The sequence below is a fragment of the Diadema setosum genome, chromosome 7, assembly GCF_964275005.1.
Source record: "Diadema setosum chromosome 7, eeDiaSeto1, whole genome shotgun sequence".
In the NCBI taxonomy this organism is placed as follows: Eukaryota; Metazoa; Echinodermata; class Echinoidea; order Diadematoida; family Diadematidae; genus Diadema; species Diadema setosum.
Genome location: NC_092691.1, coordinates 2,189,308 through 2,201,522, shown reverse-complemented (window position 1 = coordinate 2,201,522; position 12,215 = coordinate 2,189,308). Strand labels below are relative to the sequence as shown.

Genomic DNA, 12,215 nt, shown 5'->3' with positions numbered 1-12,215 from the left:
TGATGCTATTTCCTCATTTTTTTTTTTTTATCCTTCAGGTCACAGTAAGAGTACTCAGTCTGGGATTATTAAAAATCAAGCAGCATAAATTAGAGGTAAGTGAATTTTAAAACCATGACTTCACATTCTTAAAGGTAGAAACTACCTTCTGGAAGTTTCAGTATTCTAATTTACCCTCCAATCTATTTACCTATCCATTTTATACCTACATGTACCTTCAGTTTCTCAAAATATATAATTTCCATTTTCCCTGCTCTACTAATCAAATATGTCTGTCTGTCATCAAGCAAACACAATTTCAAATTATTTGCAGCTTTAATTCCATTTTTTTGTTTTGTTTAAAGTTTAAAGCAGCTTGGAGTTCATTACCTACGACTTGGACATAAAGGCAAACTGTTCTACAATACATACTTGACATCATCGTTTTGAAGAACATATCAGTGGGTTTTGAACTCTGGTAAGACCAGAGTCGGAACGTTCCCATGCATGTTCATGTGAAGCGTGTCGATAAAACACTCATCTGATGTCAGTCATCCAAGCTTGGTGGGGGGGGGGGGGGGGGGGGGGTGGAGATGAGGGGTATAATTGCACCCCATGACGCAGTTTCTCGTGCCAATGTCCTCATTTTACCAGCTCAGTGGAATCCAGAATCGGTAGCTCATCTTGTTTGACATTTTGGCTCATTTCCTGGTCCTCATCCCTGTCAAAGAGGGGTGTCCATTGTGCCGAGTAATGCTGCCCTGGCTTACAATGTGTGTTCTTAGGCCAGCTGTGGGTAATGATGCCTTTCATCGCTGCCAGAAATTGGAAAAGTAGAAGAGGGGGTGTGTGTATGAAGACAAAAGGATTAGGGTGTGGTTTCCATAGTTTGTTCTGCAGTAATAGAACATGAGCACTGAGTAGGAAAAGCTGAACATTGTGCTAAAAATACTCCACCTTTGTGACAATGTACTAGTCAAATTGCATGCATGAAACCACAGGAGGGCTTACTCATTGCAGCCCTAGAGTTTCGTCAGGGAGCCTGTTTGATCAAGCAGCAACCAATTGTTGCAACAGATGTAGAATGCAGGAGCATGCAGAAAGTGACAGAATATATGACGGAAAAGGCTCCTGAATAGGTTCGCCAAGGTGAAATGAAGCTCTGATGTGCAGCGAAAGTCTTGCCAAATTGGTCTTAGGGTGTACTTATCATTAATGCTTTGTAGTGGATGTCCCCACAGATTATTCAGAGTTTTATCTCATGACATTAAAATTGGCAGATGTACAAAGTAGAGTGCACAAATATCTCACTGTCACTTTGCAGACCCCCTATCGCACAGCTGAGCAATCAATTGCCAACTAAAAAGTAGTAAATAGCTGATTCTAACTTGGGTTCTGAATTTCAATAATGGATAAAATTATTGCCCCAAATGGCACAGTGCCAAAGGAGCCAAAGCAATTAGACTTGAAGAGTTCGGCTTTCAATTGGAAATGTCCATTTTTAGCAAACATCACCTGTTTTCAAATTTATTTCTAAATGGTACCAAGCCTTGAGGAGTTCCCATGAAAATGGTGTAATTGAGACGAAACAGACCTGCGGATTTAGATAGTATGAAGAAATGTAATACACAACATGTGGGACAGTGTAAGTTTATGATTTTTCTTTGCTGAATTACCATATAATTGTTTTGCATATGTACAGTTGTAAGTAGCTGCTGTCATGGCTCGTTTAGTGTTCTTTATATGTCACATGACAAAAATGGTATCCCAATATACATGTACCTGTGCATAGTTAGCCGATAAAGTGATGTACAGTACATACAATGTAGGAAAGTGTCCACTGCAGAGATTTGTTCCTTTGAAACAGTTTGAATGTTGTGTAATGGCTTTGTCATGCAAATAGAGCTGTTCTACACTCTGCTAGCACATCATTAGAGAAGAGAGTTAAGACTGGCTACAGATATCCTTGGAACCAGAATAAAATGTCTTGCCTGCTTGCTCTGTACAGTGGAGTGGGCAGAGAAGCTGCTGAGAGCTGGGCACTACACAATTAATGCAGCAGTGAAGTGAACAAACAGCAAATGGGCAAATGCGTCTGAAATGAGAGGTGGGACTGGTGTATTTCAGCAGCAAGGATTTTTGTTTTGTCTTTTTTTCTCACATTCTCTGGGCAGGGGAGCGAAAACAAAACATTGTGACACAGCTTATGTGAATTGTCTTGACAAGTGTCCATTCTGGCACTCATTGTGGTGTTAGTGGTTTGACCATCTGACCTGTACAGCTGTCCAGGGTTGCATTCCAAACACATTTAGAACAAAACAAAACAAAACAAGAAAAGAAGACATCTAGGTGTGAAAAATCATTCAGGTGTTGTCAAAACTAGTCACCCTTCAAGGTCACTATTTTCCTTTTTTATACATTACTGTACAGCAGGGCATACATTGTAGACTTTGCTCTAATATTGTATACAAGCATGCATTAGGTGGTCATTGATCTGTGATTTCACATTGAAGGTTGATGTATCATACTTTACACAATGTATTTCTTGCTGCATGTTATGTTTTTTTTTTTTTTTTTTTAATTAATGATCGAACTCTAATTATATCTTGTTGAATCAATGAAAATGGGCAAAAAGTATACTAGGGCAATCATTCATGGTGTATTCTTGTATAACATAGAACAGGTAGGATGGGAGTAGACCAGTTTCAGACTCCTTGAAGTTTATGCATGTTCTTTCTTCTCAGCACGACAAGACAAACACTCCTGTCACTGCTGAGCCTTGTGGTCAAAGGATGAGATTGACCGATGAGGCTGGGCAGTGACATCTCTGACCACGGATAGGTGGACGCTGTCAATCATCCTTGGCTTCTGTCAAGAAAAATGCATGTAGTAGTAGTTCTAAAGAAGAAGAAGGAATAGAAGAAAAAAAGAAGGAAATTTAAGAAAGAAAAAAGAAAAAAAAAGAAAATGGAGCAAAGAATACCAAAAGAAATGGGAGGAGGAGGAGAAGAAGAAGAAGAAGAAGAAGAAGAAGAAGAAGAAGAAGAAGAAGATTGAAAAGAAGATGAAAGAGAAGGAGGAGGAGAAGGAGGAGGAGGAGAGGTCTTGGAGGAAGTGGTCAATCACACCAAACCTTGAAATGAGAATGCTTGGTAAGAAGGAACCTTTGGAGAAAGTTAGGGTTGGGTTGAGTTCACATCTGTTCAGTTCCCTGAACAACCCCCCCCCCCCCCCTCAAAAAAAAAAAAAAAAGAAAAGGAGAAAGTACAGGAAATTAGTATAAATTACCATATCCAGGGATGCCTAACTCTTGCACATCACTTTAACTTGCACACTCTAACATTTTCTTACTTTTTCAATTTCTTTTCATCTTCTTTTTGAGTTACAAGACTGCTATGAAAATTAATGGTATGTTTCCTTGTTGTTGTGATGTTTGTTAGCAAACATGGTTCTTCGGGGAGGGAGGAAATGGCTGATGCATGGAGAGAACTGCCAGTTTACAGTACGCGCAATAAGAAACGCCTCCGTCAATTTCGTTTTCCAACGAAAGTTCGTTATCGATCGAGTAGCAACGAAATCTGGACGAAATTTGGACGAAATTTCGTTATCGATCCATTAGCAACGATTCTGACGCTTTGTGGACGCTTTGTGGACGCATTTCACGCACGACCGCCCGCTCAATTCCGTTCGGCAAATGCGTTGCTCGTTCGGAAAATGCGTGTTCGGAGCTCGGCAGTTTCGTCCAAATTTCGTTAGAAGCGTCCGTGATCCATGGCGCACATGGAATACAGTACACACGTGAATCACTGCAAGATTAGACTCAACAAGTAGCACAGCGGTCGGGAATGAGAACAGTAGACAGGCGTGGAATTCACCTGATACACATAATAAAAATGGTAACATGTATACATATATCGATGCCGTTTTCATTGAAGCAATTTGTAAAAGTTTTAGTTTCCCTTACCCTAGCTGTAAGTACGGCACCGTTAGCAGATTATTCACTGCATTTAGTGAAAGTCACCTGATACATCACATGGTGGTATGCGGGCTGCATGTAACCAGGGAATGTGCACGTATGGGAAAGGCGAGTGCGCCGTATGTGCGTCGCCATTGCTATGGCATGGCTCGCTCGGCTGAACGAAACAGAGATGTTACGATGTAGTAGTTCACGTGTTTTGTTTTGTTTTTTACAAGCAGAAAATAAACAACTGTTGATCATGAAATAGACTAAATTACCAATCAGAGATCATTCGGGTTCATAGTATTTAAGAGAAATCACGCAATTTTGGCGAGGGTGAACCCACAGGAACCCACAGGAACCTTATCGTAGAATGCCGACCAAAAAGAAAATGGTTTCACTGAAATTGCGTGTACGTAAAATCCATTTGAGTATAGAAAGAAAATTAACCCCCAAAAAGAGGAAAAAAGAAATTAGAAGGATTTGTTCGCCGTTATTTGGTCATTAAATATTTTGTCTTTCTTCAGCAATTGCGCGTTATATTGCCCGTTTTTTTTTATTGAATCAGGGCCCTGTTGCATAAAACCCTTATACCGCTGGACTTACCGCTCCTTTCTAGCGGTAAGTCTTCAAATCAGCGGTAAATTTTATAATCCTTGATGCTGATTGGCTGTGATGCCTAATTTTGACGGTAGTTACCATTGAAATTCAATGGTAAGTTTTATGCAACGGGCCCCAGAAAAGCAAAAAAAAAAAAAAAAATATTCAAAACAAGACAATACGTTTAATTCTTAGTTTGATATCGTTTATTTCTGTATTGGACAGAGAGATAATTCAGACGGTACGTGGAATTTTCAAAGCGACTAATTCAGACTGATTCTTAGTTTGACTTGGCTCTTTCTTTCTTTCTTTCTTTTTTTTGGGGGGGGGGGGTGGGGGGTTGAGGGTCATGATCGTTGTACCCATGCACCCATAAGGTTCGTTAGTACGAAAATGAAACATTCAGATATACACGCGACTTCCCTACACGAAAAATAGATGTTCGTAAATGTGATAGTCAAATTATGATTCATAATCCGAAAATGCACGAATGTTTGTGATTGGATAGGTGCGTTTATTGTCGGATTAGCAAACCTTCGGAGTACTGTAGTATCGAGCCTGTTGTATTCACGGATAAACGAACTTTTGGAATAATGAATTTTATATTCAGAGCAAGACAATAAGTTTAATTCTTATTATAGTTTGACATCGTTTATTTCCTAGTTGTGAAGCGGGAAGCGAGAGATAATTCTGAAAAGAAGTATACAGACGGAACATGAAATATTCAAAGCAGCTATGAGATTAAATCTTAAGTTGTTTATTTGTTTGTTTGCTTGCTTGTTTGTTGTTATGCTCAAGTGCTGGTGTAATTATATATACATTTTTTTTTTTTTTTTTTTTTTAGGGGGAGGCATTTTTGAAGTACCCACTGCACGTAAAGTTCGCTGATGCGAAAGTGATAAAATGTTCCGTAACACGCAAATTCCCTACACCATAGATGTTCGTACCTAGTGTGAAAATAAAATGTATTACTATTATTATTTTTTTCCCCATTGTTCGATTAGCAAACCTTCGGAATGTCAATCCTTTCGTTTTCGGATAAACGAACTTCCTTAACTCACAACACCACTTTCAGAGTAACAAACTAGTCATTATTTTATTCGGGCATTGAGAATACACGTAGTTCAGGAAAATCTTTAAGGCAAGAATTACGATGGATTCTTATTTTGAAATCATTTTATTGATTTCCGTGGTGTTCATTATTCCGAAAAAGAAAACGGGTGCGCTATTCCGATGGTTACGGCGTTATTTCGAATCCGAAACACGCATATTCCTTGTGCCTATCCAGGTTTGTTGATTCGAAAATGTAATCATGCTGCGGGTAATTGCTATAGGGCCATATATTGTTTTATTTCTGTCTATTGTTATATTATTATTATTATAATTCTTCTTCTTATTATTATTATTATTATTATTATTATTATTATTATTATTATTATTATTATCGTCTTTAACATTATTAACCAATATTTTGATTAACGAGCATTTTGTTGGCTGTTTTTTTTTTTTTTTTTTTTTTTTTTTGGGGGGGGGGGCATTGCCCGATTAGCAAACCTTCGGAGTGTCAATCCTTTTGTTTTCGGATGAACGAACTTCCTTTCCTCAGACGAAGAAATCAGAGTAACAAACTAGTCATTATTTTATTCGGGCATTGGGAATAGTTCAGGAAAGAAATAGAAGGGAGGAATCCGAAACACGCATATTCCGTGTGCTTATTTATACGTCATGTTTATTGATATGCTGCGGCTAAGGGCCTATTGGAGGTCGTTATACCTCTCGTTTGGTGTACGATTTCTTTCGTTTCATATCACTTCATTTGTTCCCTTCATATTCTTAATCTGAAGGTAATTCTTTCAATTGCCTCGCACTGTGTACATGCATTTTCGTAACGGCGATTTCCCGCTTTGCTGCAGTATTTCGAAGGGTGTTTGATGCCAGCCGCTTCGGTGTGCTCTGTGGTAATGTTTATGTAGTTGTCGGGGAGGTTGTTGATACTTTGTCTGTTGACATTTATTTTCGTACAGGCAGGGGCGGATCCAGGAATTCTGTACAGGAGGGGGGAGGGGCGCAACTAATATTTCTGGTGCCACTTCCGGGTTTCACTTCTATTTTTTTTTACGATAAATAAAGGGGGCGTGCGCCTCATGCGCCCCCTCTGGATCTGCCACTGCTACGTGTAGTGTTTATCTCGAGTGATGGTGATCGCGTTTCTAAATGTTTATAAAAAAAGGACATTATCTGAGTGATGCCTGATGATAGTGCAGGTGATGATAATCAACGATGCTGATGTAAAAGACGGCTTGCTGTGGATGCTGAGCGTTTATACGTGCCCTTCGTTTATTTAAATAAGTTTTCCCTCTTTTACTCTTCTTTCCCCTCCCAAGAATGATAAAAAAAGAAAATACTGTACCTACACCTCACAACAAAAGGAACCACGTGTGAACAACCATCGTTAAGTTCAATCGAAACGTTCATTATTAGCAAAGAATAAGGGGAAAACACGAGTGACGGAAAATGATAGAAGCGACGAGATTGTCTTCTTGTGTATAATGCGGTCTCTTGGGATTGGAAAAACCCCACCCTCGGATCCCTTTGTGGAAATTTCCACAAAACCAGGTGCGTGCCAGACCCCAGGTGCCAGACGAAAGAATGCGCGCACTGGTGTAGTATATCGATCGAAGAACTCGCTGGTGAGTTGAGTTAAAGCAATCATTGCAAAGATGTTCTGATTCTTTCGCCTTTCTTTAGGCGCATATATCGAACAGTCGATTATTGCGTACTTGATCTAAGTACAATGTATTTATATGTTCCCGAGCTGTAAAAAGGAATTGATTAATCACTCAAAAATGCAATCACAGATTATGAAAGGTCTCATATGCCTAGACAAATTCACTGAGATGTCCTATGTGAGATGCAGCCACCACCCGATTAAACAGCAAAATCATGACAGTAAAATTTCACGCTCACCAAAACTGCCTATTACTTTTCATATGAATTTTGGTTATCAACACTCGTTCGTGGATTTGTTTGTTTGCATGTTTTGTGTGTATTATTCCTCGATCCTGAAAGACGTAATAATTATTCGCATCGAACGTAAACTGTTTACCGTAACTAAGCCTATGGCGCATTCGATTCATTCAACTAGCAGTAACCTCTAAGGCAGTAAGTTAGTAGCACATGGTGCATTCCTTTGAACCACGTGTTTCGCATATCGGCACATCCAAACACATTGGCGATCGTCGTTATGGCAAACTTTCCGATTACAGTCAAGGGAGAAGAAATCGTAATACTGTACATGTACTTACGAAAGTGATTATGCTTAAGATCAAATAAAATGAAGACGTTTGAAAACAACTTGGCAACACTCAATCAAGTTTTTCATTCTCTCACACAAAAGCTCTCTTGAGAAAATGAAAGCATTCCCCCTCCCCTGCTAGATAATGGAAATTTTCATTACTAGCCCAGCAAGTTTTGGGAGTGTACATGAATGTTTTTAGGATAGAGTCAAAAGGGACCTAAGCTTTCGATTATAGCAGAACCTTCGTCAGAAGCAAAATGGCAAATAGGCAGAAAAAGCAACCACACACATGTAAAGCGACTTCACACAACAAGAACAGTCAGGGCAAAGGGACACGGAACAAAGAAAACAAAAGGAGAGGGTAGGAAGTCATGGGCAAGGAGCCCAACAGGTAAAGGGAGGGGGATTAGAGCAGGAGGATGGACAGACAAAAGGCAGGGGAAGGTTAGTAATGGTCGCCGTGAGGGCCCGGGGGCAACCATTGAAGGAAAAGGATGAATATGGAGGCAACATCAAACAAGATAAGGAACAACAGAGAGATAAAGAAAGGTAAAGCGTGAAATAGCAACAGCAAAGGGGGGGGGGGGGGTGAGCAAACAGCAAGCCCTAGAAAGGATCTGTACAAGTACCAAGAGGATGCAACAAAATGAAAGTGAGAGTCAATCAACAAATGCAATTAACCATATCAAAGTATGGTAATATTAATACAGTAATAATGATGATATTGACAAAACAAATTAGAATAATAATCATTAAAGCACATAAAAAAAGGGGGACACAAAGTCCATGGGAGAGAAAATGTATACTTGCAAAGCAAGTATCAATAGGCAAAATAAATACATTTCAAAGAGCTGGTTCATATGAAATCACCTTTGATTTATGATTTTACAAACAAGAATTTTCATCGCTTACCTATTTCTTTTATTACTTTCGTAATGTCATGATATTTCATGATGGCATGTGTTCTGTCTTTACATGGCAAGATAAGGTTTTTTTTTTTTTTTTCCATCCAGGGTCAAAAGAAGAAAGTGATAGAAAGATAATTGAAAGGATAGAATGAAACACCTACTCAGCAGGCTCATGATATAACGCAAAAGCAATTCATCAGAAATGCAGTACAGTTCTAAATAATTTATCAGTGGAAAAAAGAGCAAAGAAAATGGGATTTCGAGTTCAATAGGAGTAGGAACATCGCAATTTACAGACTTGGACCTGATGCAAACATATTGTCTAGCTTCTGGTTGAGTTTCTTCAGAGACATAAATTTTGGTAGCAGTAAACCAGAGTGAACAAGCAAAAGGATACAATTAAGTGAAAAAATAAAATGCAGGTCTCTAAGACCACTCCAGTGCACGATCGAGCGAACAACACTAAAACAGCCCCCAGGGCCAGGCCATGTCGTCAGTGTCACTCTCGTCTTAGATCATACAGGCCTACATTGTACATACATCGTTTCGTACTCGTCATCGCCAACGTCATGATGGTCGGTCACACGAAATAAATTGCATCATCATAAGAGCTCTTATATCAACACCACTAGATAGTAGAATCATTATCATTATCACTATCATTCCAGTCAATCTCATCCAAAGCGAAACCCTCAAAATCCTCAAAATCATCGTGGTTAATACTCTCACAAAACACATCTGATTCAGACATCGCAGACCTAGCTACACATCTTGCACACAAAAATGAAATGGAGGTGGAAAACTACGATGAATACACAAAAAATATCGACGATGGCATTTTACCGTAGCAGAAAATACACAGAGTATCTTGCACCGGAAAAAAAAATGGATGTGGAAAACTACGATGAGGAAAACTAGGGTGAAAACCCGATGCGTGAAGACGAACGATGAAGACACTTTTACGGTAAAAATACTTACACGGAAACAAACGAGTGGGTACGGGTACGATATTCTCGCACACACGAAGATAATCGACACATCGTTCAATCGAAAAACTCAACAAACACTCGAACAAAAACTCACCCCAAATTGTGGCAAACAGGGTAATCACTTAATAAAAATGAGAAAAAAACACTCTCAGAAGTATGATTGTACTCTGAAGAGAAAGGGATACAATGATACGGAAGCAAAAGAGAGAAAATGAGAGAAATGGACGGGAAACCTAGAGAACTTCGACGAAAGAAGAGCTAGCGATTCGCGATTAGAGCTAACTTTGTATACACTGGAGCTAGCTGTGTGTGTGATCGCGCGTACAAAGGGTTGAAAGCGTTGAAAGCGTTGAAAGCATTGAAAGCGTTGAAAGCGTCCACAGCTTCGGAAAAGCGTTCGGGGATTTCGTTGAATTCGTTGAATTCGTCCAAAATCCGTCCATGAAGTCTGGACGCAAAAAGCGTTGAAAACGTCCCAGGCGAAATCAATAACGCTAAAAGCGTTGGGACGAAATTTGGACGCACTTTCGTCGGGCGTTTTCTATTGCGCGTACTGTATGAGCCGTATCCGCGACACACCGCCTGGTCGTAACACATGCGCGTGCATACCTTCGATACGCGGTGTGGCTGTCGTGACTGCCCGTGTAATGATAACATGCAAGAAATGTGCACCTCGTGTCTGAAAGTGACAGGAATTCTCAAGTTAGAATGTGCTCCAAGGAATCAAGCAGGCCTGTTTTTATGTGCTTTCTTTGATTTTTGCTATTTTTGTTTCAGTAGGGAAGGGTTTTTCCATATACATGGCAATCATGTTGTTGCATGTGTGTACATGCATACAGAACTCATGCAAACTACACTGTACCATGCATGATACGTATCCTACCAGCACCACTGACAGTGACATACAGTTGTATATTGTAATCAGCATTTTGAGTTCATAACATAACATTGATGGGGGTTAATTAGGTGATCCGAGTATCCTCTCGGATCACCTTCTGTATCTGTACTGAATCTTTCTTCTTTCTTTGTTTCTTTATTTCTCCTCAAAAGTTGTGCAGAGGTTAGCTCAGAAAGTGCATTGCCTCTCAATGTCAAACTTATACCATATATGTATCATGTCGCAAAGACGACAGCGCAAGTAAAATCATAGTGATCAGTCGACCGTGACGTCACTATGACGTCATTATATGAAAACACATTTTCATGCATATCTCATTAATGGAATAGAATATTTCAATGAAATTTACGTCACATATATTTCAAGTCATGCGAATTCTACTCATATTCTCAAAATTCAATTTTATCACAAAACGCGCGCGTACGCGCGCGTTGAAATATTTGCATGCTCAAATCGAGCTCAAAATTTTTTTGCACACGTTTCAGACCATTTGGAGCATTTTTTGAAAAATTGAAAAAATTGGACGGGCGCGTACGCGCGCGCACATATTCGCACGCACAGCTCATATGAAATAGAAATTTTCAATTTTTTCACACGGATCGGATGTTCGAAATGTCAAGGAATATTTATACCAAGTTTCAAGTCGATCCGATTCAATATGACGTCATACGGGCCCGTCAAATTCAAAATTCCGCGCGTGCGTCAATGGGGATACACAGTGCAACTATGCCAAAAAACCGCCAATTTTAAATCGGATTTTACTAGTCAGGATGGACGGTGACCCCCCATTTTCTTGACATATTTTGAAAGCTGATGAGTTGTACATGTCATTTCATGGGCTGGCTATGCTGACAAAATGATTAAATGATATCAAATTTCTTAATAAAGTAAAAAAAGTAAATTTTCAAAATGACGTCATCAAATTTCAAGTTTGCTCGAGCGTATCTCACTTATCCTTTGCCAATTTTCACCTAGATTTCAATATGTTGTAGCTTATGAAATGCTCTTTCATAAATGTAATTACACAATTTTGATTAGATGACGACATCACCTCGAAAAAATGGGTTGAAGGTAACCTTGTCAAATTTGACCAGTTTACGTGTAATCTCTATGGGAGTGCAATTTTTATGGAAATGAAAATTGACATGACTATCTTTATCGAGCACTAGCTCACTTATGCTTCGGTGAATTTCTCTAAGATTTTAATATGTTTTAGCTGAGACGTAGGGCTATCGTAAGTGTGCCATTCGTTTTTTCATACGTTGTCGGGATCACGTGAAAAAACTTGGTTGAAATTAAAGCTTATCTTCGATGTATTGTAATATTTCTTTCTTTTTACAACTTTATGTGCAATAACTCAAGAAAAACATACCCTATCACCACCATATTTTGCACATGTTTAGTTCATGTCACGTACATTATTTCATAAAATAACAACTACTTGATCGGACAACATCTTGGGTATGTAAATTAGGGTCAAAGGTCACAAATGTTTCATCCTGTATCTTGGTGAATACATGTCTTATCTTTCCCATATTTTGCACACGCAAAGATCATGTTACAACAATCATTTCACAAAATAACC

The 12,215-nt window shown here is 39.1% G+C and overlaps 1 protein-coding gene across 1 annotated transcript in view; it reads left to right on the top strand.

The window, feature by feature from the left end:
- LOC140230563 (uncharacterized) overlaps nt 1-12,215 on the top strand; it is a 64,597-nt gene that overhangs the window by 20,319 nt on the left and 32,063 nt on the right. Inside the window, exon 5 of the mRNA XM_072310706.1 lies at nt 39-95. Within this exon, the coding sequence (XP_072166807.1) occupies nt 39-95 (57 nt within the window). The remainder of the gene's footprint in view (nt 1-38; nt 96-12,215) is intronic.